Source organism: Engraulis encrasicolus, chromosome 11, assembly GCF_034702125.1.
Source record: "Engraulis encrasicolus isolate BLACKSEA-1 chromosome 11, IST_EnEncr_1.0, whole genome shotgun sequence".
Lineage (NCBI taxonomy): Eukaryota > Metazoa > Chordata > Actinopteri > Clupeiformes > Engraulidae > Engraulis > Engraulis encrasicolus.
Window position 1 is genome coordinate 38,972,178 of NC_085867.1, and position 27,867 is coordinate 39,000,044.

The following is a 27,867-nucleotide window of genomic DNA, read 5'->3' on the forward strand; positions in this document are numbered from 1 at the left end:
TAATGTATCTAATGGATGTTGGAGGAGTCCTTAAAATACACTTTTTTTATGTTTCGCATTGATCCCCAGCCACACAACATTCGCTGACTTGGGTGTTTTTATTTCCTACGTAAGAGTGATGTCTGTGTTTCTTCTCATGTGATTTCTGGAAATAACTTCAAACACAACTGATTTTCACCGACTGTGTCAGAATGTGTCTGACAATCTCTTTGGTGCAGCACCAGCCAGCTTTGTGTCAGTGCTACACTCTCTCATCTCTCAGCTAGTCGTCGAGACCTCAAATGATACCAAAGCTCACATCTCTCTCGAGGGTAGCTAGCTATAATACACCCATGAGAGATCCGGAAATAAGAAAAGCCACCACAAAAGCTCACCCTTTTGTTTGCCTGAAATGGACAAATCCTAACAGTGAATCTGCTGAAGTTCAATTCTTGGTGGACTTGTAGTAAAAACCAATCCCAAACCAACACATTCAGAGTCCAGCTATGGAGTAGCTAAACATGTTAACAGACACAGAGGGAGACAAACCTGTTTAATACATTATTAGAGGATTGAAAATTGATTGTTAGGGCAACATCGGATGTTCTGACGGCTATTTTTTACAAAGACAAAAATGTACTGATGTCTTTTCCCTTTCATTTCTTTTTTTTTCTTACTGTGCTGAAGATTCTTTCTTTAAAAAAAAGGATGGTATTTTTTTGCATTGACTATTGTTGATGGGAATATTGGTGTTAAATTATAACATTATTCACTACCAATCCACCTATGCTAAGAGAGACAACTATTCAGAGTAAATGTTCTTCCACCTAATGTGTACCAAAAAATAAAGAAATCACCATGGTTGTATCCTTAACACTTCTTGTCCTCATGAATTGAAAACTATATGTTTTGCATAACTCACAAAATTGAATATGGAGTGAATGTGATTTCCCTTTTGGACAAGATTGTAATGCACATTGAAGCCAGTTGCTGACGTTAGTAAAAACACCAGACAGTAAAATTGAACTGAAGAATTCGAAGAAATTGAACCGAAGACATTTAAGCTACTAAGCTTACATTTTTGAGTATACCTGCACAGTAGTTCACATCCAACCTTTAATTGACCATTTCTGGCTAATCCCAAATCAAGGCCTGTTTATAACATCACATCATACAGAAAATTGAACGTATAAACAGTGGATAAGTAATGGGCCTTTGAAGCCATGATAAAAATATAGCAGCATACTGCATTACGAACCACATATGCAAGCAGATCACCCTCGGACGGTAGAACAGATATAATGCCACTCATTTTATAAGGTGGAAATGGGTTAATTTTAAGGGCATTTAAGGTTATAAATGCTGGTGAACTCCATGTACTACTCCTCCTGTTATGTTGAACTTCACTCTGACTTGACATAATGTAACTTAGTTTAGATTATTTAAGTCTTATGAACTTGGCGGAATTGCATAACTGACAATTCTAGATTTAACTCTATGACACATCCTCCAAACAAACAAAGAACAGCTAACCCAATGACTGAATATGTACACAACTCAAAGGACATCAAAGGACATTTGAGTCACATTTGAGTTACATGTTTTAGTAGGCCTATAATTTTTATCGTTAACAGTTTTTAACAGATTCTTCTTCTCCAAAGCTCTCTTTGTGACCCCCCCCCCCCCCAATGGTAGGACACCTCTCATCTGTGCAATATTATTATTAGCTGTGTTTTTAAAATAAACAGAAAATGCAACAAAAAAAGAGAAAAAATTGAAACGTTAACAGTAGTTAAAAATAAAAATGATCTGTGTCAGTGTTACATGTTGCAATGGCCGCATACTACATTGGAGCTTTCAATATTGTTCAAGTGTGTTGATGTATTGGGCACTTTAAAACTGTGGCAAAGCATCTCTAGTCCTACTCCCCCCCCCCCCAAATACTCAGTTATGCGTGTGTGTGTCTCTGTGTGTATGTATGTTTGTGTGTGTGTGTGTGTGTGTGTGTGTGTGTGTGTGTGTGTGTGTGTATGTGTGTGTTCCTGTTTATATTTGCTGGTTCTTCATGAAGCTCTCTCCCATTAAATGCACACATTAGTGTTTTTTGTCTTGACCATGCGTTTCTTTTTTTATATTTAAATTTGGTCCTTTCTGTACCTCTCTATTCTTTTTACTCCCACTATCATCAAATGGTAGTGCTGTATATTCTGCTATTAATATCAAATAAACAGCTTTGATTCATCAACTGGCATCCAGGTCTGATTAATGCATCTATGTGACTTTACAGTTTACATTATCAAATTTGATTCAAAAACATGAGAGAGATGAAAATGAGAAATGGAAATTCTACCACTGTAATGTTAGAATAATGTAAGCATCTTTTAGTCTGTAGGGCCTAGCGCCTTCACAACCTTGTTCAGAGCATATGTTGAAACTCCCAGAATGGCGTCAATATTCCTGTTCTTTCCTTACTGTGTGTGTGTGTGTGTGTGTGTCTTTCTCTCTGTATGTGTGCGTGTGAAGGGAAAAGGTGGCGTGGGGGTTGAGTTTCCAACATCCCCAACCCCCACCACCTCACTTCTCAAGCCACTTGGCTCTCCAGCTTCATCGGTCACTCCCCTCCCCTCAACACCACACCACCCCCTACCTCCTCCTGTCCTCCTCTCATCCACAGGCATCCACTGCAGCAACAGACAGGTGAAAGCAGCAACCTTTTCAGGCTCTTTAAGTGGCTTACTGTCGTCTGATTTCTGTCAAAGTCCACACTGCTGCTCCCCTGCTCTCTCTCTCTCCTCTCCTCTCCTCTCCCGACACCGGCCCTAGAGTGCCTGCCTCCCGTCTTCCCTTGCTCCGGCCACGGTTACCAAGGAGACCAGCATGCATTAAGGGCCTTATCCGATGGCATTTGGCTTTTCCATTACCTGATAGGAAAGATGGCAGATCAGAGATAGGACGTGACATTCAGAAATATGTCTTTGTCACAAGTTGCACAACTCACCTCAGTCAAAACCCCCTGGCTGCCAATCAAAGCCAGGGGTGGATTTGCAGGGCTGCAGGCCTGTCTGCCTTGAAAGCAGCTAAACGGTTTTCACAGAGTCTTTCTGAAAGGGCATGTGCAGAACTAAACCAATCTGTCGGAGGAGCCTATTCCAACCTCAACCAAGGGTACTGAAGGATGGAGAAGTATAGCAAAGGTAGGAGGTCAGAGAAAAGCAGTTAAAGATAAAAAAATGGAAACAATTAACTCTAACTAGTCATTTCCAATGTTAGAGACAGAATTACAGGTAGACCTAACTCAACAAATTCTTCTGAGCATGTTCCAATTAGTAGGTACGATCTCTGAAGGTCTTGTTTTAACCATCTCAGTCCAATGAGACGGTTAAAACAAGACTAGAGACTACAAAAGAGACACATTTCAAATTTCTCATGACACTTAAGTGTTTTGTTCAAAAAAAATATTGCATTGATAGAGGTATGCTGTATAGGGACATATAGTGCTATGACAATGTATTAATCGATCAGTGTAATCATATGATTTGAAAGATCATGAGCACAAGGGAAGAAAAAAGGCACAAAACAAACATTTTTGTAAATAAATTTATTTACTCGGTCAGTTCAGACATACAGCTTAACTATATACACACTTCACATTCAGTGTAAGTACAAATTAAAATCAGCCTGACTTCACTTTCAGTGATGGATTTATAACATGTATACGTAGTTGACAAGCCCAGTGCATTTACAAGCAAGTTATACCAGGAAGTTATACCAGCTGTTGTATGAATTTGAAGGCATTGGGGAGTCCCCTAAAAATGAGCTTACTGCAGACATTGCTTTTGCATAGCTCCAAAGAGAAGCACAGGTGTAAGGGGCTAGCCCTACCGCCTTTCTTTGATCAGGTGTATTCTGGAAGCATGAGTATTCCTTTGTTTTATTGTTTGCTCTAGTTGACCGGTAACACTGGACCATTGCCTTCCCAATGGAAATAAATAAATCAGTGGTAACAAAGACCATCCTCTGAAGATTAATGCTCTCTCACAGCGGTGCTTACAGACACAACTTCCTTCGTGGATATTCAGCGACTTCAAAAAATATATAGATACACGCTTCAACAACATATTTTTGGGAGATGTTATTAAAAGCACATTAACAAGCTATAACCCAATAACATTAAGTCACAATTAGGAAGTTGTCTTTTAAAGGCAGTCAACTCCACAGGGTCTGATGGTATGGTGTATAAAAAAACAATCATCCCTCAGCCATATTCATCATCATCTTTAAAAAAAAAAAAAACACACACACCCTGCTTTTCTGGTGGCTTCTGCAAAAGAGTAGTGTCTCTCCCCAGCAATCTCACTGCTCCCCTTTCTGCTCCTCGCTTGGCTTCGCCCCACCACCCTCCACACATCTCCATTTTTCCTGTCCACTCTCCAGTCCAACCTAGCTTCCCTCCTCTGATGGAATGCTTTGGCTTTACCCCCTCCCTCTCTCTCTCCTCACCTCTCCGTCTATCACTCTCTCTCCTGCTCAGACTGTGGGACTCTCCCCCCCTCCCCCCATTCCCCATTTCAGTCTCCTCCCGCTGCTCCCCATCACCACACCATCAGCTACACCACCACACCACACCACGCCCTGCCCTCCTCCATTCCCATCCCCCTCTTTCCACCCAGCACGCCTTCTTTCTCTCTCACAGTGGAGAAATCAATCGCTCCGCTCTCAATTAGAGGTCACACTGTTCCGTAGAGCAAGCGTCCCCCAGCTTTTCAATTACCAGGAGACCCACGCTAGACCCCAGAGCCAGATCCCTCTCTCTCTCTCTCTCTCCCTCCCTCTCACGCTCTCTCTCTCTCTCTCTCTCCCCTTCGCTCCCACTCTCTCTTTCCCCTCACTCATTCATTCTTCTCAGCACCGCCAGCAACTCCCCAATGTGCCCATACACACCCACATACGCACACACGCTCACACACACGGAGGGGGTTATTGGGTCCAGGACAACCAATTTCTCTCAGCTTAATCAACAGAGCCCTGGTGACCATGGGAAGGCGCCAAGGGGGGGAGGGGAGGGGAGGGGAGAGGGTGTCCATGGATGAGGAGAGGAAAGGAGGAGGAGAGGAGAGGAGAGGAGAGACAGAAGAGAGGACGACGAAGGACGACGCATGATGCCGATGATGATGCTGATGATGATGGGAACAGTCTAGATGCTGCATGGACAAGAATGGAAACGTAACAAAGGAATTTGTTGAGAGGATGCAACAAGCTGGCTTTTGTGTGTGTATTTGTTGTTTTGTAGTCCACTTTTGAGGCGGATGGAAGACTAGATGAGGACTCTCGCGAGAGAGAGGTAGATGCATTGAGATTATTGTACTACTGTATACAGCCATCTAGAGGCAAGCGTGTCCAAGAAAAAAAAAAAGAATGACGGAAAAAAAATAAAATAAAATAAACTCTGCCAGTAACATAATAAATAATGTCATACACACTAAAAGATAGTAAACACCTTTGATTTTTTTTCCAGACCTTACACACGAACACTAGTACACACAGTGGAACGCTGCAGATATTATGCAAAGCACAAATAATAATAATAATAATAGTATCTTAACAACATAATGGGCTGGTATGAACACACTGAGCCCAAATTGTTGTTTGTTTTTCTACCCTCAGTTAGTGTGTAGTTGGTGCTGACCATAGACTGGTTGCAGACCGTGTTTCTCTGTGTGTGTGTGTGTGTGTGTGTGTGTGTGTGTGTGTGTGTGTGTGTGTGTGTGTGTGTGTGTGTGTGTGTGTGTGTGTGTGTGTGTGTGTGTGTGTGTGTAGTGTGAGTGAGGAAGGAGGGGGTTATGGGAAGGCACATCCCAGAGAGGAGCTGAAAGGTGGAGTGCTGATGGAGGTGGACAGGCTGTATGCTGGAGCAAAGGACAGGATTTCCAGCCCAGTGCCACACAGTGGAAGAGATGAGGATGGATGCAAGGGTGCAAAAAAAAAGTACAGCTGATTGAACTCAAAAGAACAAAAGAGCAGGTATGAGCTGTGGGTGTTTATGTGTGTGTGTGTGTCAGACTTGTGTTGACATGGACATGCACATTTGTGACTGAACAACTGTGTGTGTGTCTGCTCCACTGGGTCACCAGAGGAGAGGTTTATGATATTTTTAGCTGTACATCTCATAGAGCCGGGCCAGTCTCTCCTCCATTCCATACTGCCCTACAATATCAGAACGCAGTATCTTGAAAATGGTCGAAAATGGGTTTAGACCGGAAATTGGCTTTAAAATACCTTCTTTTTCTTGTGTTAAAATTTTTTGGCCCAACTTGGTCCCGTTTCGGAAAAAAACGCAAAAAACTGATTATACTGCGCTTTTTGGTTTTAGGAGGTTACGTCGTACTAGGCAAGAACGCAGTATAATGCGAATTATACTGCACTTCTCCATTGACACCGTGGTTTTGGTGTAGACAGTAATACCACAACAGAGCGCAGTATAATGATTTTTCAGCTAAAATGTAAGGAGAATGTTGGTTTTTTTGCTTTTTTCTTGTGTGCATAAATTTTCACCATAAAAAAGTATTATATGGAAGTGTCATCACCACTTTACCTCCAACACAGTCGCGTGGACAGAAAGGAAACTTTAAAGCCTTTTTTCTCAGTTTGCCATTTTGAATTACACTGCGTTCTGAAATTGTAGGGCAGCATAGCTCAGGTTTGCGGCCATCAAGGGCGATCAGCTGAGAAGGTCTGTGAGTCTTGGAGGGACGTTTATAGTCCTGGGGAGGTACCGAGGTACTCATTTCAGCTTATTCTCATTCACCGCTGAGACGGGGACGTTTGTAGACTAGGTGGAATGTAAGCAGAGACAGGGGGGCACAGAAACAGACAAAAGGACAAAAACCAGCGCAAAGCGAAAACAAAAACAAAAACAAAAACAAAACAATGACGAAAAGTATAGTTTGTGCGTTTGCAGGGCATTTCCATCTGGCGACTGACTCGTGATGGACAAGAAGACCTCTCTGCTCTTAGACGTCATAGAGGCTGAGAATCTTCTTCCTTGTCTATTTTCATTGGACAGTCTGCAGGGGGGGGCGGGGGTTATAGGTCGAAGGTCAGGGGTCAGTGCTTCTGATTGGCAAAGAAGGCTTTAGTCTTTCCACAGGTGGGGTTCACGCACATGGGGCACCTCAGGGTGAGCTGCCTCGAGCACGGCTTATCGGACTTCAAGTGGGACTGGACCAGGTCAGCCAGAGCCTGTGGAGGGGTGGATGAGAGAGAGAGAGAGAGAGAGAGAGAGAGAGAGAGAGAGAGAGAGAGAGAGAGAGAGAGAGAGAGAGAGAGAGAGAGAAACACAGTAAACAAGAGAGAGAAAAGTGGAGAGAAGGGGAAGGAGAGCGGAGAGATAGAGAGAAATGGAGAAATAGAGAGGGTAAGGAATAAAGACAGAGGTAAGTCAATAAAATAAACAATGAGTCGTGAGTCACATAGAACGGTGAGGTCACAGATGACTCGCATCCTCAATCTTTTCATTTTCTCCGCTCTAGTCATTTTTCCTCATCTCCCTTCCTCTTTCTTTCTTTTTTCTCCTCCTCTCTGATCATCCCTTCTTTTTTTCATTTCATCTCCAGATGCCTTCTTTATTCTCATCTCTTCTCCTGTTCTTCAAAACACCTTCTCCACCATCTGTGATTCCTTGCATGCCCTTCATCACTTAAGTCAGGGCTGTGATTTCACATCACTTTTCTATGGTGCCTGTGGTCCTGATGCTGCAGAAGTCCAATGGAAGCCTAACTCTCTTTCTTGTTGCCGTTTTCAGGCCAACCTGAACGGTGCCAGAGTCTGTTTCCGTGCCAGCTACTGTATGTTCTGAGCTTAAGTTGGTTACAGAAAGACATGTACATTGTTTAACATGTACCGGTATCTGTGCATCACATGTATGCATTCACAGCTACGTACAGAGGAATGCAAGTGTGTGTGTGTGTGTGTGTGTGTGTGTGTGTGTGTGTGTGTGTGTGTGTGTGTGTGTGTGTGTGTGTGTGTGTGTGAGGATGAGGATGAAATTGTACTGTATGTGTATTGCAGATTGAGAGAGAAACACACATGTGTGCGCGAGTGTGGAATTGGCGCTCTAGGCAGGGTGAGAGGTGTCCAGTTAGTGGGCATGGTTGGCAGCCCAGACTCAAGAGTGATCTTTAATAGAGACCCTCATGCCGCCTCTGGCCCTCAGCAAATGACCATCGCAACCGCTGCCAAGCGCTCCACCAGTCAGGCAGAGCACCAGAGGAGAGGAGAGGAGAGGAGAGGAGAGGAGAGGAGGAAAGAAGGGGAGATTAGGAGAGGAAAGGAGACGAGACGAGACGAGACGAGAGGAGAGGAGAGGAGGAAAGAAGGGGAGATGAGGAGAGGAAAGGAGATGAGAGGAGAGGAGATGGAGGAGGAGAGGAGAGGAGAGGAGGAGAGGAGAGGAGAGGAGAAAGAGAAAAAAGTCGAGGAGGGGAGAGGAATGGAGAGGAGGGGAAGAGAGGAGAGGAGAGGAGAGGAGAGCAGAGCAGAGGATGAAAGAAGGGGAGAGGAGGAGAAAAAAAGAAGAGGAGGAGATAAGGAGATGAAATGAGAGGAAAGGAGAAGATGAGAGAGGGGGAGAGGAGAGGAGAGGAGGAGAGGAGATGAGAACACGTGTTCCACCAGCCAGACAGTGCACCAGAGCACTGGCCTCAGCAGAGAGGAGAGGAGAGGAGGAGTGGAGTGGGGACTGCTCACGCCCTATTGACCCAACACGTCCCCTAGGCTACACCCCCCCCCCCCCACCACCACCACCACCACCACCACTACCCCCTGCCCCATCCAATGCTGGCCACTCAGTAAATGACAGTGAGAGGGGGAAAGAGGCAGAAAAAAAGAGGCGGGGGGAGAGAACGGACAGACTGCCAAGCAGACAGAGAGGCAGACAAAGAGAGACCGGCAGATGGAAAGAAATGAGAGCCAAAGCGTTCCATCAGAGGGGGAATTGACTGGAAGTGTTTGAAGCAGGTAGGAAAATGGAGAGGGAGGGAAGAGGGGGGTAGAAAAAATATTTAAAAATGTAGTAATAAGAATAGAGATAGACAAGAAAGTAGAAGGAGATATAGATAGAGATACAGACAAAGAGACAAGAGAAACAGAGAGGGAGAGGAGCAGGGAAAGGGAGATTGGCCCTGCCTGTTTTCCGCCATACCATGACTGGTCAAGACCACAAGGGGGCACTAATAGTTCTCCAAGAGAGAGGGGAATAGGCAGGGCACTGGTGTATTGGCACTGGGTTATGTAGACTTGGCACAGACTGACCATGAACTGGCCATCAAGGCCCTATTCCTTCTCTGCCATCAGCCCTGCTTTAGCATACCAGAACACTCTCTGTGTTTAGGGCAGCTTCACCATCAGAAGAATCAGGGCAAACGCCAAAAGAAGGAAAATACAGACAACATACAGAGATCAGTGTTAGAGTTTTCTAGGTGACGTTGGTTTTACACATGTATGCACAAGCACATAATTGTAGTCAATGGACAGAAGTCCGCATGCTAAGACAATTTCTACAAAAAGTGAAAAAAATTACTTGAGAAAATGTAAGCCCTGCCATGCATTTCCTTTCTATCTGAACACGTTATTTAATCACCATATCTTAATTTCAATTGTTTAGAGTAATTACAGTACATATTAACTGGTTTGATTAATTGAATGGAACACATTCATATTTATGAACCCAAAATATCTGCATTTGACAAAACTTAGCATATACTGTAGGTACCAATTAGGAATATGGAAGTCTGATAAGAACAGTGATAAGAATAGAATCACATACATTATATCATTACTGATGACCTGTGTGATGATGATGATATCCAGCGTCAGTGTCGTAAATTATATGCACAGGCCAATATGTTGGCGCGCAGGTTCCATATGTGCACAGATGATGTCAAGGTTAATCTCTTTAAAGCCTACTGCACACCTTTTTACACAGCACACTTATGGTGTAAATACCATACAGCTAAGCTGAAGAAGCTGCAGGTGGCATACAATGATGCGTTTAGGATTCTCCTTCAGTTCCCAAGATGGACGAGCGCAAGCACTTTATTTGTCAATTGTAGTGTCCCCACTTTTCATGCACTGCTGAGAAATTTTATGCATAGATTTATGGGTAGACTTGCTGGATCAAGCAATGGTATAATATCTACTCTTTGTGATACCAGGCAGAGTGATACAAGGTACTTCTCTGAATTGTGGCAGCACTGGTATAGATGTTTATATGTTTTCAAATGAACTGGTGCTTTGTGATGTACCTGTCTGTCTGTCTGTCTGTCTGTCTGTCTTACCTTAAAGAAGAGAGGGTTTCCATTGAGAGATTCTGCTCTCCTGATATTCTCCACACCAACCTGTAGGTCACAACAAAAGGAAGGAGACCAAGTTAATGTCTTTGTTTATTAGCATTTCATTTTAAATACATAAACACGGACAGACATCAACGATCGCGTTGGTGCCAAATACCAAAACTCTAAAGCCTCTTTTCCACTGCCGGTTTTCTCAGTCAGTCACAGAGGTTGTGTCATGGATGTTCAAGGAAAAGTCGAAACGGACTAGTCGACTCACTTATGCCTCTTTTCCACTGCTGGTTTTCTGATAGGCCTACAGCTCGACACAGCGCAACTCGCCCGCCACTTTTTGCTTTTCATTTGGGCACGACACAGTTAAATTAGGGATGCACGATGTATCGGCCAGATGTATCGGTATCGGCGGATATCAGTCGATATTCAACACATCGGACATCGGTCTGATGGGTAAAACTGGGCCGATGTTAACGCCGATGGTTTTTTTTATATGTTACGGTTCTAAAAGAATGGACTTGACGATGACTTTCACTGTTTGTCTTCTATTTTGTCTCTATTTTTTATCAAATTATCACAGGGAGTTAAAAAGTGTTTTTGGAAATAAGATGTTTGTATCATTGTCATCTCTTTTTTTTTTAAAAGAAATAAAAACATTGGTATCGGTTAATATCGGTCATCGGCCAAAACCGCAATATCATAATCGGATATCGGTATCGGCCGAAATTTTTGACATCGTGCATCCCTAAGTTAAATAGAAGATCAAAAAGTGGCAGCCGAGTCACGCTTGGTCGAGCAGTAGGTCAATCAGAAAACCAGCGGTGGAAAAGAAGCATAAGTGAGTCGACTAGTCCGTTTGAACATCCATGACACAACCTATGTGACTGACTGATCTGGAATTAAAATGACAAACTAATTAAGGGGTGAGTTGATACATCCACACCATCAGTCATATCCATCAATATATTACAAGAGTGAGGTTTGGAAGCTGCTGCAACCCCCTCCACTCCATCCCCATTACTCCTCCCTCTCTCCCACCTCTCAAAGCGTGGCCATGGGACTTAAGGGTAACAAGGCACCCCTGGCAGCTCCTCCAGAGGGGTATCGGGTTCAAAGCCCTCAGCATGGCAGAGCTGAAGCTTCCCGGCAGAGAGAGGGGTGTGTGGGGTAGGATGGGATGGGGTGAGCTAAGGGGAGCTGGGGGTGGATGGAGGTGGGGCGTTACCACCGCCACCCAGGGCTGCTGACAGCTTTGGACAGGCCCTGGACAAGGTTATCTGAAGAGCCCCCCCAAACCTCAACACGTATAATGTCATGACGACCCCACTGAGGGCCCGCCAGGTCTCTCCCTGGGCCGAGGACAACTGACCCCTTTGTCCCCTTTGCCGGCTCCTCTGCCACCACCACCCCTCTCCTCGTCTCCGGTGTCCCAGCAGCAGGGATCGATGGGCAGGGCAGGGCAGGGCAGGGCAGGGGGAGAGAGGCCTGGCCGCGTGAGCCTGGCACCGGTGTAATGGATCTGTGGTTTGTGGGGTGCTGCCGCCCGACTAAAGGGCCCCCACAGTCAGGGCTAGTCTAACGGGAGCCTATGCATGCCCGCGAGCGAGCGCGCACATATACAGTGCCCTCCATAATTATTGGCACCCCTGGTTGAGATGTGTTTTTTAGCTTCCAATTATTTATTTATTTTTCTAAATAATATGGGACCTTAATGGAAAAAAAGAGAAAAATCCAACCTTCAATACAAGTGCATTTATTCAGTGGGGAAAAAATCCCACATAAAGAAATAATTATTTGACATCAAATAATGTGTGTCACAATTATTAGCACCCCTGGTGTTAATATTTTGTACAACCCCCTTTTGCCAACAAAACAGCACCTAATCTTCTCCTATAATGTTTCACAAGATGGGAAAAGACAGAAAGAGGGATCTTCAGCCATTCCTCTTTGCAGAATCTCTCTAAATCATCCAGAGACCTGGGTCCTCTCCTCTGTACTCTCCTCTTCAGTTCACCCCACAGGTTCTCAATGGGGTTGAGGTCTGGGGACTGAGATGGCCATGGGAGGAGCTTGATTTTGTGTCTGGTGAACCATTTCTGTGTAGATTTGGCCATATGTTTAGGGTCATTGTCTTGCTGAAAGACCCAGTGACGACCCATCTTGAGCTTTCGGGCAGAGGGCAACAGATTTTGATTTAAAATGTCCTGGTATTTCAAAGCATTCATGATGCCATGCACCCTAACAAGGTTCCCAGGGCCTTTGGAAGCGAAACAGCCCCACAGCATCACTGACCCACCCCCATACTTCACAGTGGGTATGAGGTGCTTTTCAGCATGCACATCTTTCGTGGCACGCCAGACCCACTTACAGTGTTTGTTGCCAAAAAGCTCAATCTTGGTCTCATCTGACCAAAGCACACGGTCCCAGTTGAAGCCCCAATACCGCTTGGCGAACTCCAGACGTTTGCGTTTATGATTGTGAGTGAGGAAAGGTTTTCTCCCTCCATGCCTCCCAAACAGCTTGTTGGCGTGTAGACAGCGCCTGATGGTTGATTTGGAGACTTTGTGACCCCAGGATGCTACCATTTGTTGTAATTCTGTAACAGTGAGCTTTGGAGATCGTTTGATTTCTCTTACCATCCTCCTCACTGTGCGTGGTGGAAAAATAAACTTGGGTCCTCGTCCAGGCTTTTTTACCACTGTTCCAGTTGTTTTGAACTTCTTAATTATTCCTCTCACAGTGGATATGGGCAGCTGCAGTTGAGTGGCAATCTTCTTGTAGCCTTTGCCTGACCTGTGAAGGTCGACGCACATCTGCCTCATTTGTATGCTGTGTTCCTTTGTCTTTCCCATGTTTAAGAGTGGATAAGAGAAATGGCCTCGGTGTCACGTCATATTTATACCCCAGGGAAACAGGAAGTGATGAATTACTAATTAAATGTTCCTACATACTCTGGTAAACTTTGTAAACTACTGTAGAAATGACACAAATGCTTCAATTATATTTATTTCCTGGGAATTGTTAAGGGTGTCAATAATTGTGGAACAGGTGATTTAATGAAAAATAATTATTTTTTAGTCAGGGATTTTTTTATTTTCTTACAATTCATTTGAGTTGAAGGCTACATTTTCCTACAATTTTCAGTGTGACAGCATTCTTCTGCAATAAACACTGAATTTATTTTAAGGCTTTTAACACATCTCAACCAGGGGTGCCAATAATTATGGAGGGCACTGTATACAGACACAAACACACACACACACTTCTCTCTCTCTCGATCGCGCGCACACACACACACCACCTGTCAAATGTTCAAATGCAGAATGCCTGTAGTAGTAGAAATACTTTTTAGGGTTATTTAGATTTTCAAGTTGAAAATCAGGAATTCCTCATTAATCAGGAAAAGCCCAAAGCACTTGTGAGTACTCTACTCAATGTCCAACTAGTGCTTATACAGTACGTATTAAACCACATACTTATGATACTCATGTTTTTATACATATTAAATGAATGAAACGAAGGACAGCACTAACAAAGAAGAAATCTGAAGAGTGCTGTCCTTCGTTTCATTCATTCAATGAAGTTTTTTGTGGCATTCAGCACCCAGTTAAGAACTGTTAAAATTAGCCTATTTGAGCGCGTCTTCTCCACTTTTTTATACATACTAATCCACTTCTGTCCAGATGGGCACATAAAAGCTCAGTATGCTACGCACAAACCAGCTGCAACCATATATGCATTCACATTAACATGTACTGTCTTATCATGTCCTATTTAATCATGTCCTATTTAATATCCTATTTAATCCTATTTAATATTTCATGTGTAACAGACAATTAAGTTTTAATCTTATCTTATCTTGCTCTCTCCCAATCATCAATAAAAACAACTTACATGTAGTTTTTCGTTTCCATTTATGATGTGTGCGGGGTATGTCAGTTTTGTTGTGTAAACAACTGTCTGTTGTGCCTTAATGCAGTGACAAAATAAATATCCATCTTAAATATGATCTCCATCAGTGTGCAGTGCACACACACAATTTTTATGAACTCATTTCGATTCCACATTTTAAGTTAATATCAATAGGAATCAAACTTGATGAATAACCAGCAAAAACACACACATGGGCAGCATCAGCAGTACTGACCTCTTCCCCGAGCACCTGAGAGTACTCGATGTCCAGCTCGTGCAGCGTCTCGATGTGGTCGCTGGTGAAGGCGATGGGCACCAGCAGCAGGTTCTTCTTGCCCCGCTGGCACAGGCCCTTTATCACATCATCAGTCTGGGGACCCAGCCAGGGCATGGGGCCCACCTGCAGAGAGCGAGAGAGAGCGAGAGAGAGAGAGAGAGAGAGAGAGAGAGCGAGAGAGAGAGAGAGAGAGAGAGAGAGAGAGAGAGCGAGAGAGAGATAGAGAGAGAGAGAGATAGAGAAAGAGAGAGCGAGCGAGAGAGAGAGAGAGACAGAGAGATAAAGAGAGAGCGAGCGAGAGAGAGAGAGAGACAGAGAGATAAAGAGAGAGCGAGAGAGAGAGAGAGAGAGAGAGAGAGAGAGACAGAGAGACAGAGAGAGAGAGAGAAGCCTCAGTTAGTTAGTTAGAAACTCTATTGTCCCCAATAGGGAATTCTAAAAAAACAAAAAACTATTCAACCGTTTTCACTCAACTTTCACTTCATAAAAGGAACAGAAGGTGCTCAAACATATAGTTATGGTTAAATAGGCTAAAATACACTACTCTTAAAGACTTCAAATGCTTCTACAATGTGCAACTGTACTTTTAACTCATAACCACAAGGGGTCACTATAACTACATGTCTTTCCATTATCATTGTACAATGTGGAAATGCCATGTCAACTGACACCCACAGGGGGTCACTGTGGCCACATGCAGAACAGACTACAATCCCACAAATTACTTCAATCTAACGGCTCAAACGGCTTTAAAAACGAACAACTGCACTTCCATAGTACTACACTACTACATTACGACTTGATCATTGCCATTATGGAAACGACAAACTTGGAAACAACAGAACAGGGGCCGTGCCGCAACACATTAAAAGGCTGTGACTGCTGCGCTCACCTTTGACTGCCAGACGAGGCGGTAGGGGTTGCAGTGTTCCAAGCGCTCCATGACCCTCTGCACTGTGGCCCCCACCTCCTGGGGGTACGGGTCTCCCCTGTTCACCACCTGGCAACAACAAGATCATTACAACGCCACTGCATACAATGTGACTGAGGCATCACAAGAAAACTGGCTAGCCAAACAGGTGAGTTCACTGACCAGTTTTGATGAATGAATGAGTTTACATTTAGGACATGCTGGGCTCTAAATGAACAGCCAACTAGCCAAATGCTGGTGAAATTTCAGTTTGGCTGGTAGAACAGAGCAGCTTGCAAGCCACTTTGAGCCATTAGTCAGTATGTGTTTAGCTAGTAAGATTAACATCTACTGGCCATTTTGGCTGGGGATGAAAAAAGGTAATTTAGAGACCTGATAGGGGGCAGGGCGGGGTGTAGGACTACAGTAAAATGGGTCACCCAGGTCACAAATTATTGTAGCAACACCACTAGCTGCATACAATGTGTCTGATGTATTACAAAGACGTTGGTTGGCCAAACAGGGGAGCCCACAGACCAGTTTTGGTGAATGAATGAATGAATGAATGAATGAAAGAATGAATGACACAACAGTGCAACATGCATTCATTAATATATTCCATTAATGAGGAGGATCAAAAGGGGTTCGGATTCAGCCACAGTGGCAATCAATTCCAACTCTAGTGACTGCCAGTGCGGCTAGCTGTACCAGCGTATGAGTGTGATGCATGCATGACATCAGACTTACAGACATGGGCAGAGAGTGGGCGGAAAACAGGATGACCACGTCGTCTCTCTTCTCTACCGGAAACTTCTCCAGCTCGTTCAGAATGTGCTGCGCAAAACACTGTAGGGGGAGAGGAGAGGAGAGGAGAGGAGAGGAGAGATGATTAAAAATGGTACAATGATCAACAAAATCACATCCATCCAACAGAATAGCATGTTTTATTGCCAGTGTAGTGTACACATGCACAATGAGAATCATAGGTACAATGAATCCAAGAGTGTCTAAGTGTGCCTATTTGGAATGCCTGGCACTTGATGGAACTAACAAAACCCTCCAGCATTCTATTCAGACAAAACACAAGTCATGAAGTCGGTGAACAATCACAGACATCACTCCTCGTGGCAGTCATGGGCTTAGGAAGCTCATGGGAAGAGGCTTGAGTCTGGTACCACATACTCCAACACCGGCAGCTGGTTTACCCATGCACATGTGATTTTAACAATCACATTAACCATTACTGGATTCATCTGCCGTTACCGTTTTTACGCAATTACCCCAGAGCACTTAAGAAAACGTCAACATTTGCGCGACTCGATTATTGTAACTTCTGTGGAAGTCAAAATGATTCTGATTTGATTTATACATATTGGAAAGATAGGGGACCTTAGTGACAGGGGAGGATACAGGCGTTACAGAAAGTGTAACAACGAAAAGTGCAACATTTAAAGTGTAGAGTAGAATTCTTCAAAAAATATAGACTAGGCAATGCATGTAGTTTGAGCAGTAAACAACACTGTCCCTAGCGTTGTGACGAGGAACTACAGTACTTCCGTGGTAGAGAAGACCTCGAGCAGAACAAAAAAGGAAAAACTCTTCCACAGCAAGATTTCTGCTACAATGTGTGCAAGTTGTCACATTCAGCATGCAGCATCCTTGAGCATTAGGTCCAAAGGGCACCTCAGTGATGGGAGGATGGAGGCATAAACGTAATAGGGATGGGATATCGGTATCGGTATCGGGTTCATATATCAACATAATTCAGAGATCGGATCGGATCCCAAAATATCGTAATTTGTCCAGTACTGACATTGAGCCAGGTGTAATGTTAAGTTGAAGTCATAACACTTCAAATTATAGTTTTCAGGATGGGATTGTTAATTTTGTACTTGTTACTTTTTACTTATTAATAAGTTTCCTGTTCTTCTGACTTCCTTTTCTGACCAAATAGTCATCTTGGGCATACCTCAAGTTGAAATCCATGCCTACATGTGGTTTTGGTATTGGATCGGAGTAGTATCGGTAGATATTCAAATGTAGATATCGGGATCGGATCGGAAGTGAAAAAATGTGTATCGGTGCATCCCTAAAACGTAACGCATAAAAGTGTAAGCACCAAAAGTGCACACTTCAAAGACTCATCCCGATTTCCTGACATTGAGACTGAGCAATAGCTGAAGTCCAAGGCCATGGCACAACTGAGACCTCTGACTCACCAGGGCAGCAACTGCCTAGCAACAGCTAAAAACTGAGCAATAGTAAGCTCCATGGTGACCATCATAACCAAAAATAAGGTGCTTTGGACACTATGTCCATTGCTGCTGGAAGAAATGATTAACAAACCAGCAACAGCACCCAATCTCACAAATTGCCAAAGGGGTCCTCAACAAGTGCTTGGAAACCAAAACGGTCACTAAAAGCGGTTTTCAGGCTGACTGAGAGTCGTGCTGTCGTGTTGTGTTGTGCTGGCGTTCCTGCACCTAATCTCAACATCTGAGCGTTCGAAAAGAGGAAAGTTTGATCGCAATGCAGATAACATATGTACTGTAGACTTTTGCAGCTTCATCAGGGTAACACACAGTTACGTGCAGAAAAATGTAGTGCCCGGTATGAGCTCTAGTAGTTCAAACTAGTGGTTCTGAACGTAACTGGTGCAGCAAGGGGCACCGGCACCGTGTTGGTCAGCTTGAAAACGGTATCAGTGAGCGGTGATGAGCGGACCTCACCAGGTCAATCCAGAACAGGAGCAGTGGCAAAATCAGTGAGTACCAGTAAAGAAGCACAGCCAACAAACCGTGTGAGCAGAAAATTGTGCAGTCGGTTGTGAAGCAAGACAAAAGCTGAGTTCCACAGCACAATATAACAACAAGAAACTAGAAAAGGCTCAAGAATGATCATTGAACCAACATATGTAACAGTATTTCCATATAATATTATTGTAAGGCACGACTGAATGTATCTGCTGTAAAATGAACCATTTACTTGAATGGAGCTCCAGAATATTCACGTCTGATAACTCAAAATAACAGATGTGTGAAGTCAATATAAGCACACTGGACTTGTGGGGGGATATCAAACAGCAGTTAAAAAGTTTAAAAAGTCTACCTCAAAATCAGCTGATGTCACTGGCCAACAGAACTTCAGAGAGATACAAGAGGTACACCCACAAACAGGCAAGCGTGCGCGCGCACACACACACACACACACACACACACACACACACACACACACACACACACACACACACACACACACACACACACACACACACACACACACACACACACACACACACACACACACACACACTTACCTCAACTAGCAGTGGATGTGTGGGCCAGCGGTCAATGACACTCCAGCGCATCTTAGGCCGGTCCTTCTTCTCGGTGTAGTAGCGATATATGGCGTTCAAACTGCTTCCTGTTGGGGAAGATCATAATTGACAAGGAATGTAAACCAGTGACTGTAAACACACACTTCCACCACCTGTACGAAAATAAACTTTAGGTGCTTAAGGTTTGCCGAGTTAAACAAAACAAATAAGGCTCCTCTATTACGATGTTTACAGATAATTGTAATGGTTTTCCACCATTTTTGATTACACACACAAAATTGCACAGTGACCAGCAGATGAAACAAAGACACATATTTTCGGCAACAGGTTACACTGCGGCACCATCAGAAACAGTACATTGACGAGGACTACATCCACTGTGGTTTCCCCTCCACTGTGGTTTCCCCAACACTGCTGACTGTGCAAATGTGCGTACAGTATAGACGTGATGAGGGTTAACTGCTGTACCTGTTGTGGAGCAGCTATACTGTGGGTACTGTGTGAAGGCCACTGCTCTCTCCACTCCGTCTCTCTCCATCTCCTCAATGGCCTCTTCTGTAAGCGGGTGCACGTAGCGGAACCCAATGTAGAACTTGTGTGGAGCTGGAGAGAAGGGGAAGAGTAGAGTGGCCATGAACATGACTGATCAACAGGGTACATCAACTCCCCGATGTCAAAATATTGCCTTGGCTGTATAATAAAAACGATAAAAACGTTATATGCCCAGTAAGAAAAAAAAACTGAAATATTTTGAAATTTGGATGGAAAGCCATAAGAATAGAACTATATTTTAAAAATCATAGGGGGTTTGATGCACCCTACTCGTCAAAAGGTCAAATGCATACAGGACAGAAGGAAACCAATAATTCTACGCCTGGAATTACCAAAAGTTCCAAAGTTCTCATGACTGCCTGTTTAAACACATATTCTAAAAAGCCTACTTTAGTCTGCTGATATCAGATCTTCCTGATGTCTTCTATGTAGGGTGAATTCAGGTTAATTGGGCCTCTTTTTTTGCATATAAACGAATGGCCCAAAGTGGCCCAATTTACGTGAATTCATCATATTGAAGTATTTAGAATTGCGAATGGGATTGAGTTTGGGATGAGACTCCCATTTTAAACAGCACCACAAAAAACACTTGCATTCAGCAAATCACCTACGACCAAGAGGGCAGAACGCAGCCATGACAACGGTAACTGGGGAGCGTGCCATGCTGGGGCCACTTGAGTCACGGGGGAAGGACAGAGTGTTTTGACCCGTTTTGACATGACCGTATGATCGAACAGCTTGACAATAGTCCCTGTGTACAAAATTAGCATGAAACCCCCAGTAGCTCTGAATGCGGGAGGTGTTTTGTTCTGGGCCAATTAAGATCAGCTGGTTCCGTGACTTGGCTTCAAAACATAATAAAACCTTGGGCTGTTGGGAGTTGGAGCAGGAGTCAACTGTGCACTTGAAGCACAGCTCTCTAGTAAACATGTAAAATCCCTTTTGTCTGACTTTTAAAATCCTAATAGCTAGCGAGCACCCATTTTCTCCTCCCATTCAGACAGTGTATGTTGCAATACAATGTCACATATTCCAAAGGACCTGCCTTTCCTTGTGCAATTCGTTCAGTTCAATTGCTCAGGTAAATACAGGTTCAAAGTTCAAGAGAGTCCGTGTGCACAAGCTCTCAGTAATGCAGGTGCAGGTGCGAGGCAGGAGAAGGTGAATCAATGAACAAAACTGAACAAAATTGTCTCTTGAATTTAGTAAATCCAGGTTGTTTGTAGTATGTGGCACTGGACTGTATATTGTGAATGCAGGTTGCCCAGGTTGCCCGTGCGCATATAGAGTGAGAAAGCGGAAACGTACTTCCTCAGAAACCATGACTGCCTTGCCCTGCAAATTGTGACTTTTTGACATTCGTCTTGATGGTTAATGAGGTCAGGACGACAGTATGAGGAGGTGTCACCTCTACTACTCAGTAGGGATCGGAACCTCTTGACTGGGGGTTAATCAAAGAGCCATTTGGGATGCGCTCTGATTTCCATGGTGACAGGATGGCCTGGCCTGTTGTGGCCCTGTTTTTATTAGGGCCTCTAGTGGTCTTATCTCTGAGGAGGGGGAGTGGTAGCTCAATTATGGTACGCACGCACACACACACACACACACACACACACACACACACACACACACACACACACACACACACACACACACACACACACACACACACACACACACACACACACACACACACACACACACACACACACACACACACACACGCACACACGTTTCAATGGTGTGCTGTGCTCTCACACACATACTACACACACAGGCAGTGAGGTGGGCTCACATAATGATCTCGCACACAGACCCCCAGTGTCACAGGAAGGCAGTGAGGAGGGCGTGAGGCAGCTGAATGTGATGAGCAGCATCTTATCACCTGCTTGCACGCCACACAGCCCAACGGCTCTGTCCCCATATCAGCACCCTGAACAGTCCCGATGGTAAGGCAGGGTGGGAGATCTCCCGCTCTCGTCTTTATACGACAACAAACTAGGGGACCGATTTTCAGCTATACAGCTCCTGAACTGGGACACGGGGCCTTCACTCGGTTTGAACAACAGCTTGGGCTGTTAAACTAGTTCTGGGGGGGGGGTTCTGTTAAAAGTTTGGGTTGGAAGTAGGGATGTTAACCGGTAACCGGTTAACCGATAGTCGACCGGACCAACTTTAACCGGATAAAATTTTCTGCCAACGGTTAACCGGTTGTAATAATAATAATTATAAAATAATTTCCTCCCAAAAAGCCCCCAAAAACAATAATTTTGAGGTTTTAGTACGATAATTCAGCATTTTCCATCTGCCAACAGTGGCTGGACATGGCAGGTCCTGTCTGTGCAGCAAAAAAAAGGCTTATGTGAAAAATAATAATAAAAAAAAAATCAGTGCCGTGCATATCAGGCACGCGAATGTTGTATAATTTAAGATTAATGGTTAACCGGTTAACCACCAATTAATGAGTTTCAGTAGCCGGTTAAGAGTTTTTTCAATTTTCGCCATCCCTAGTTGGAAGTCACTGTATCGTGGCTCAGAGGGCTAGGGGGCCATCCCATAAAGTTGGGGACCCGGGTTCAATTTTGACCTGAGGTCATTTCCTGATCCTGCCACTCATTTCCTGTCAACATTTTTCACTGTTCACTCTCAATAACGTCTAGACCAGGATTTAAAAAAAAAAATAGTTTTAAGTTTAGGTTCCTGTTAGGTGCCTGTGGTCCATTCCCACCAACGTAATAATTAATATATATTATTGTTGGCAGGGTTATTACGTTGGTGGGAAGTTATTACGTTGGTGGGTGTTACACCCGTTCCCTATTGATTTATTCACAACATCCACAATGTAACAGTGGCTCTTTTGGCTAGAGGAGATACTACTTGGTTGTCCAGCTTGGTTCAGTGTGCTTAGCGTCTAAGCACAACCCAGTTCACCTCCTTCTGGCAAGGTCAAAGTGTCCTTGAGCAAAACACTGAATCACATAACACTTTCCCATTGTGCGTCATGCATGGCAGCCTTCGCACTCCATGGTTGAATGTGTGTGTGTGTAAATGGGTGAATATGAGGCATTCACTGTGTAGTACTTCAGGAACTCTGCCGAGAACAGGAATGCAAGACATAACCTCCATGCGTTTCCCATGGATTTTAGACACAACAACGAAGTGAACATTTTGGCTGCAAATCAGTGGTCTACCTCAACAAGTCATAGAGAGAGGGATAAAGCAGATAATCAGACACAAAATAATGCAACTGAATTCCCATGTAGTGCACCATGGAAGGAAATCTTTTTGGACTTGAGGTTACCTCTGGCAAGGCCAGAGTTGTGATTCAGTGTGCTGAGCTGAATTAGCCTGATAATCATCGACTTTCAAATATAATCAAGACTTGGTCTGACCAAGAGCATAACAATTAACGCTTCGGAAACGGCATGGTTGACCCGCCTCCCTAGGTTTGCCACTGGTTGTCTGGTTTCCGACGAAGTGGGTGGAGTTCCTGATTTCTCCGGAGATCAGAAACGATATTTACATTGCTCTTGGTCTGACTAGAGCTGAATCACCACAGTGTGGGGACGCATCTTGGGAACAGGCACTGGCACGGTTCTCTGTCAGCCTGAATGCGTCATTAGCATGTTCAGGCCGAGAACTGTGGCAGTGCCCGTGCGGGACACCTAATCACAAACCTGCCGTTGTGTTCACGCCGCAAGTCGGACCACTTGAGAACCACAAAGTTGGTTTGCGATGCAAACTGAAAAACATTTTTTCTATGCAAACCCTGATGAAAAAGTGGATGTCACCAGATTCATCCAAGTAACACACAGTCATGCGAGGAAAAGTTCAGTGTCCGGTAAGAATGCGAGTGGTTCAACGTAACTGGTGTGGGAACAGACTCCGGAACAGTTCTGGCCGGGCTGAAAGTTGTAAGGGTTAAAAAGTGACCAGTACGGGGAAAGCCTAGCGTCTCCTCTACGTGTATCATTAAAGGACCAGTTCGGTCAATTTCAACATGCAGTTGTAATGCTCACACTACCCTGGACTTGTCAGTACCTGGGTTTAAAAAAAAAATAAAAAATATTCAGCCTTTTCCGAGATATTGGTCATTGTAATGGGGTCAACGCGTTGTTTACATTTCAAAAAAACTTTTTTATTTATTCCCAAAAACATCCGAAAGGTTATACAACATCAGCAGAAAACTAGCAAACAGCGTTACCTTTTGGGAAAATATGAAGTAGGCCTATGTTCATTTTTTTAAAATGTAAACAAACGCTGCCCCCATTACTAGCTCATATCTTGGAAAGGGCTTAGGCGAAAAATGTGGCATCACCGGGTACTGACAAGTCAAGGGTAGCGTGAGCAATATAATAGCATATTGAAATTGACTGAACTGGTCCTTTAAGTCCAACTGAGGTTGCGATCCAGTAGTTTCAGTAGATTCAGTGCACCGTCTCACCAGTGTCGGGACACATCTCGTCCAGCAGCTTCACCATGCCCTCCCCCTGCATGGTGGTCCACTGCTTGATGGGGGAGCCGCCCCCGATGCGGCTGTACTGCTCCTGGATCTTAGGGGTGCGGCGCTTGGCGATGAAGGGCCCAAGATGGCTGCACGGGGGAGGGGGCAGGCAGGAGGGAGATAAGAGGGAGGGGAGGTTAGAGGTTAGCGGAGGGCAGGGCAGTTGGCATCGCATGGTGGCCGATGATAACAACAACACAAGCACACGGGCAGACACACTCACAGGGAGACAGAGACACACACAGCTGTGTATTAAAGGGACAAATTGTGTGCTCATACAGAACTTGGGAATGTAATTTTATTCAGCAAGCACATTACCAGTAATTGATAATATATTAAGAATAACATCTCTTAACCACATAATAAGAAACAATCGCTTAGCAAGTACCAATTTACAGATGATCTACTCTTAATCCACAACTATTGCTTCTGTGACAAAGGTAATCTGCACGTGATTACAAGATGAGGGAATATTACAACACAAAAGTCACAACAGAGTAGTATAGTGGTTAGGCAGAAGCTTTTCAACAGAGTAAAAGGCTTGTGCAAAAGGTACATCATCACCACAATGTCACAATGAAGGCCTTTATGTCTGGTGAAACAGAAGCAAATGTTGCCATTTCTGTGCTCCTTGTGCTTGTGAGAGTGACACTGCAGAAAGTACAAGGAAGTATGGGGCAAAGTCGTAGATACGATTCCAAAAGCCACCAGTCCAGATTTTTTTCTTTTCAACAACCAATTTAATTTCAGGCCTGAACAAAGTCGTGTGTGTGCGTGTGTGTGTGTGTGTGTGTGTGTGTGTGTGTGTGTGCGCGTGCGTGCGCTTCTGTGTGTGTGTGTGTGTGTTTTCCTTACTCTTGTGCAGGCAGCTGCATGAGGTCTCTGTCTGAGAAGAGGCGTAGCAGGAAGTCATGCACATCATCCAGTTTCTCTGGGCCGCCCATGTTCATCATCAGGATTCCAGTCTTGGGCTTCCTGGAAAAACAATACAATACAATACAATACAATACAATACAATACAATACAATACAGTACGTGAAGGGGGCGTCCATAGTACCTTTGTCTTATTTGAGCATCACGCTTGGTGTGCAATCCCACAATGGTTATACATGCATGTCATGCCTTGCACAGTATTTGTGGTTACTTTGCTCATTTGACTCCTTGCTAGTGTGTTGTGTTGGCAGAAAACAGGCGAAAGACGCGAAAAATGATGAAAGAAAGAAAGAAAGAAAGAAAGAAAGAAAGAAAGAAAGAAAGAAAGAAAGAAAGAAAGAAAACAAGAAAGAAAACAAGAAAGAAAACAAGAAAGAAAACAAGAAAAGAGTAGCAAACATGAGTTGAAAGCTAATCAGGAAAACTGTATTGGGGGAAAAAACGAAAACACTTTGTTTACTATTTTAGTATTTCAACGCCTTTTTCCTGTTCAGCTCGAGTGCAACTTTGTTTGCTTTTTCAACACAACACAACACAATACAATACCAAGGCAACAGATAAGCATAGCAACTACAAATACTTCAAAAGGCACAAGGAAACGACAGGGGGAGTGGCCATGGCCACAGTCACAAAATGCAGAGAAAAAAAATCATGATTATTATGTACTGTACTGTGCACAGGGGTTCCAATAGAACTATTGATATGTTGGGTATTGGGGAACAATTACAAATAAATCATCTTGTGACTATGTGACTATGTTTTTTTTTCTTTCATTTTGACCCTTCTCATCTGCTTTCAAGCAAAAGAGATTGATTGCCTATTTGAGCTCAGAGCTTCTACTTTCAATTTAGTTGACATTCACTGCAGTTTGGCCATACACATTCTGCAGCCTTCAGGTCAAACAAGCACAGAGCACAAGATCAACGACTCAAGCCTCCTATCCTCGTCATGCTTGGCCTGGTTAGGCTACTACTCAAACTCTCAAATACATTTAGGTTTATTTATGGTTTATTTGATAGGGACAGATGCAAAACATGTAGACTGTACAGCAACCCAACAGAAAGCATCACAGAATCTGTATAGCCATGGCCAATTTCCAATGCTTGTGCATAGAAGGCTTTTTTTCAAATCGTACATAAGAATTACGCCATCATACAACAGCTTTGTGACAACCTTATGACCAAAAATGCATTGCACACAAAAGAAAGAAAGATTTGAAGCCATCTTTCTTGTTTCTTTCTGGTCAGACATGTGATTACCAAAGGGCATGGCAACAGGGAAATGTATTTATGAGGGGAGAGACAGTGCACACAACCCATTCATGCTTCCTCCTCATCCTACCTGTTCTCTTGGATGTCTGGGACTGTCTGCCGCACAAAGGCTGCCGCAGCTGCAGTTGACTGCCATCTAGTTATGCAGGGCCTAACGCTACTGCTGCCGCATTTAGCAACTGTCAACAGAAGAAAGACCAAACACAAAATGAGGGAGAAAAAACAAATCATACAAATATAGAACAAAGCATTCCCCAGTGGGGTAGTCTACATAGAACGCAGGCAGAGCTCTAAATTAACACCAGCCAACCGGCCAAATACTGGTGACATTTCAATTTGGCTGGTAGAGAAGACCAAGTTACTAGCCACTTTGACCCATTAGTGAGCGTGTGTTGGTCTAGTAAGATTAACATCTACTAGCCATTTTGGCTGGTGATGACAAAAGTTAATTTAGAGCCTTGAACGCAGGTGTATGCAGTATACCCACCTGAAAATGTCACGGCTTTCAGTATATCCACCTAAACTTGATTGATTCAATATTTAGAAAAGCACAAATATACAGTATACCGACCATAAAAATGCTCAAATATACAGTATACCCACCACAAAAAGTAGACTACACCACTGGCATTTCCCCCATTTCAATTTTTACCCTAAGATTTTTACCCTATTTTACTAAATCTTCGAGGAAACAGAGTCAATGCAGAATATTCTTTATAAATGATGGTATAAACGAGTATCGATGAGAGCAATGCACATGACTTTTCCACATGGATTTCTGTGTTCACTTGTTTTATCCAAAGGGCTTCACCTTGTGTAACACGGCAATGGCAAGTTCTCTGCGCTAGGGGGCGCGTTTCCATTACGCAAGTTTTACAGCATGCGTTGTGTAATTTCGTCGCTTTTTCACAAAGAATGGCCACAACTCCAATACACACTATTGAAATTAGGGTCCTTTCATAGAAAAGGTTGACCTGACCCTACGTCGGCCGTCTTCGGGGTCTGATTATACCTAGTGTCATTCAGTAGCACTAGAAGCCTGCTGACATGCCTTCATGAGTGGTGGCTAGCTAGTCAGCTGGTCCTGTATGTACACAATACACATGCTCATTGTAAACATCCATTAATTTGTCATTACTGGGGAACATATCCCCTTAATAACCCTACTATTCAGCAGATCCCTGACATTGTCACGTGTTGAATCCCAACATGAATTGGTCACATCAATGGGTAGTTCTAGTTATGTTACAATTTGCTAAGTTCCTTGCTAGCAATGTAACCTTCAGTTTACCCAAACCCTCTGCCTAATGATATTCATCGGGATTCAGCCTATGGAGACATTACTCTTCAAACACCGTTCATAGACTCAATCGCATATGACCTTGCAACACAGAAATACTGGTTTATGGCGTAAAATCAAGGTAAGTGTAAATTATTGAGATGGTTACCCTTGCTAGCACTGGCTAAGTTACTCAACTTTATGAGGACTACTTCTGCAAACTGAAACACAGGGGTTATCCATCTTAATTCCACAATTCCCATGTTCCCAAGGTAAGCAGTGGGTAACAATTACTTCGTATTGTCAAAAACTAATCGTATTAAGTCCAAGTGCAGACGTTTCTTGGCCATATTTTGCTAACACAGTTCTGGTTGTCATACTAGTTCTACTTACGAAAAAAAAGTCGATTCACTGCTCCCAACGTCGTCATGGCGAAAAGACAATGTCCTGTCACCTACAAAGTAAATACTTCGATTAAGACCTCAAAATACCATTTGTGCTGTAGTGAATTCCGTCAGACTGATATGCGAACTGTACGGCTCAGCCACGCTGACCTAATGTACCGGTGAG

The 27,867-nt window shown here is 43.8% G+C and overlaps 1 protein-coding gene across 1 annotated transcript; it reads right to left on the reverse strand.

Annotated features, from left to right (window-relative positions):
• Positions 1–3,568: 3,568 nt before the first annotated feature.
• fech (ferrochelatase) lies at positions 3,569–27,865 on the reverse strand. Its single transcript, XM_063210564.1, has 11 exons — positions 27,691–27,865; positions 26,089–26,197; positions 24,670–24,789; positions 23,755–23,903; positions 19,227–19,361; positions 18,738–18,844; positions 16,169–16,267; positions 15,404–15,511; positions 14,470–14,634; positions 10,314–10,373; positions 3,569–7,218 (listed from the first exon to the last, which is right to left on the reverse strand). Exons 1-11 carry the CDS (start codon positions 27,725–27,727, stop codon positions 7,084–7,086), a joined length of 1,224 nt encoding a protein of 407 aa, XP_063066634.1. The 5' UTR covers positions 27,728–27,865; the 3' UTR covers positions 3,569–7,083.
• Between the last annotated feature and the right edge of the window lie 2 nt (positions 27,866–27,867).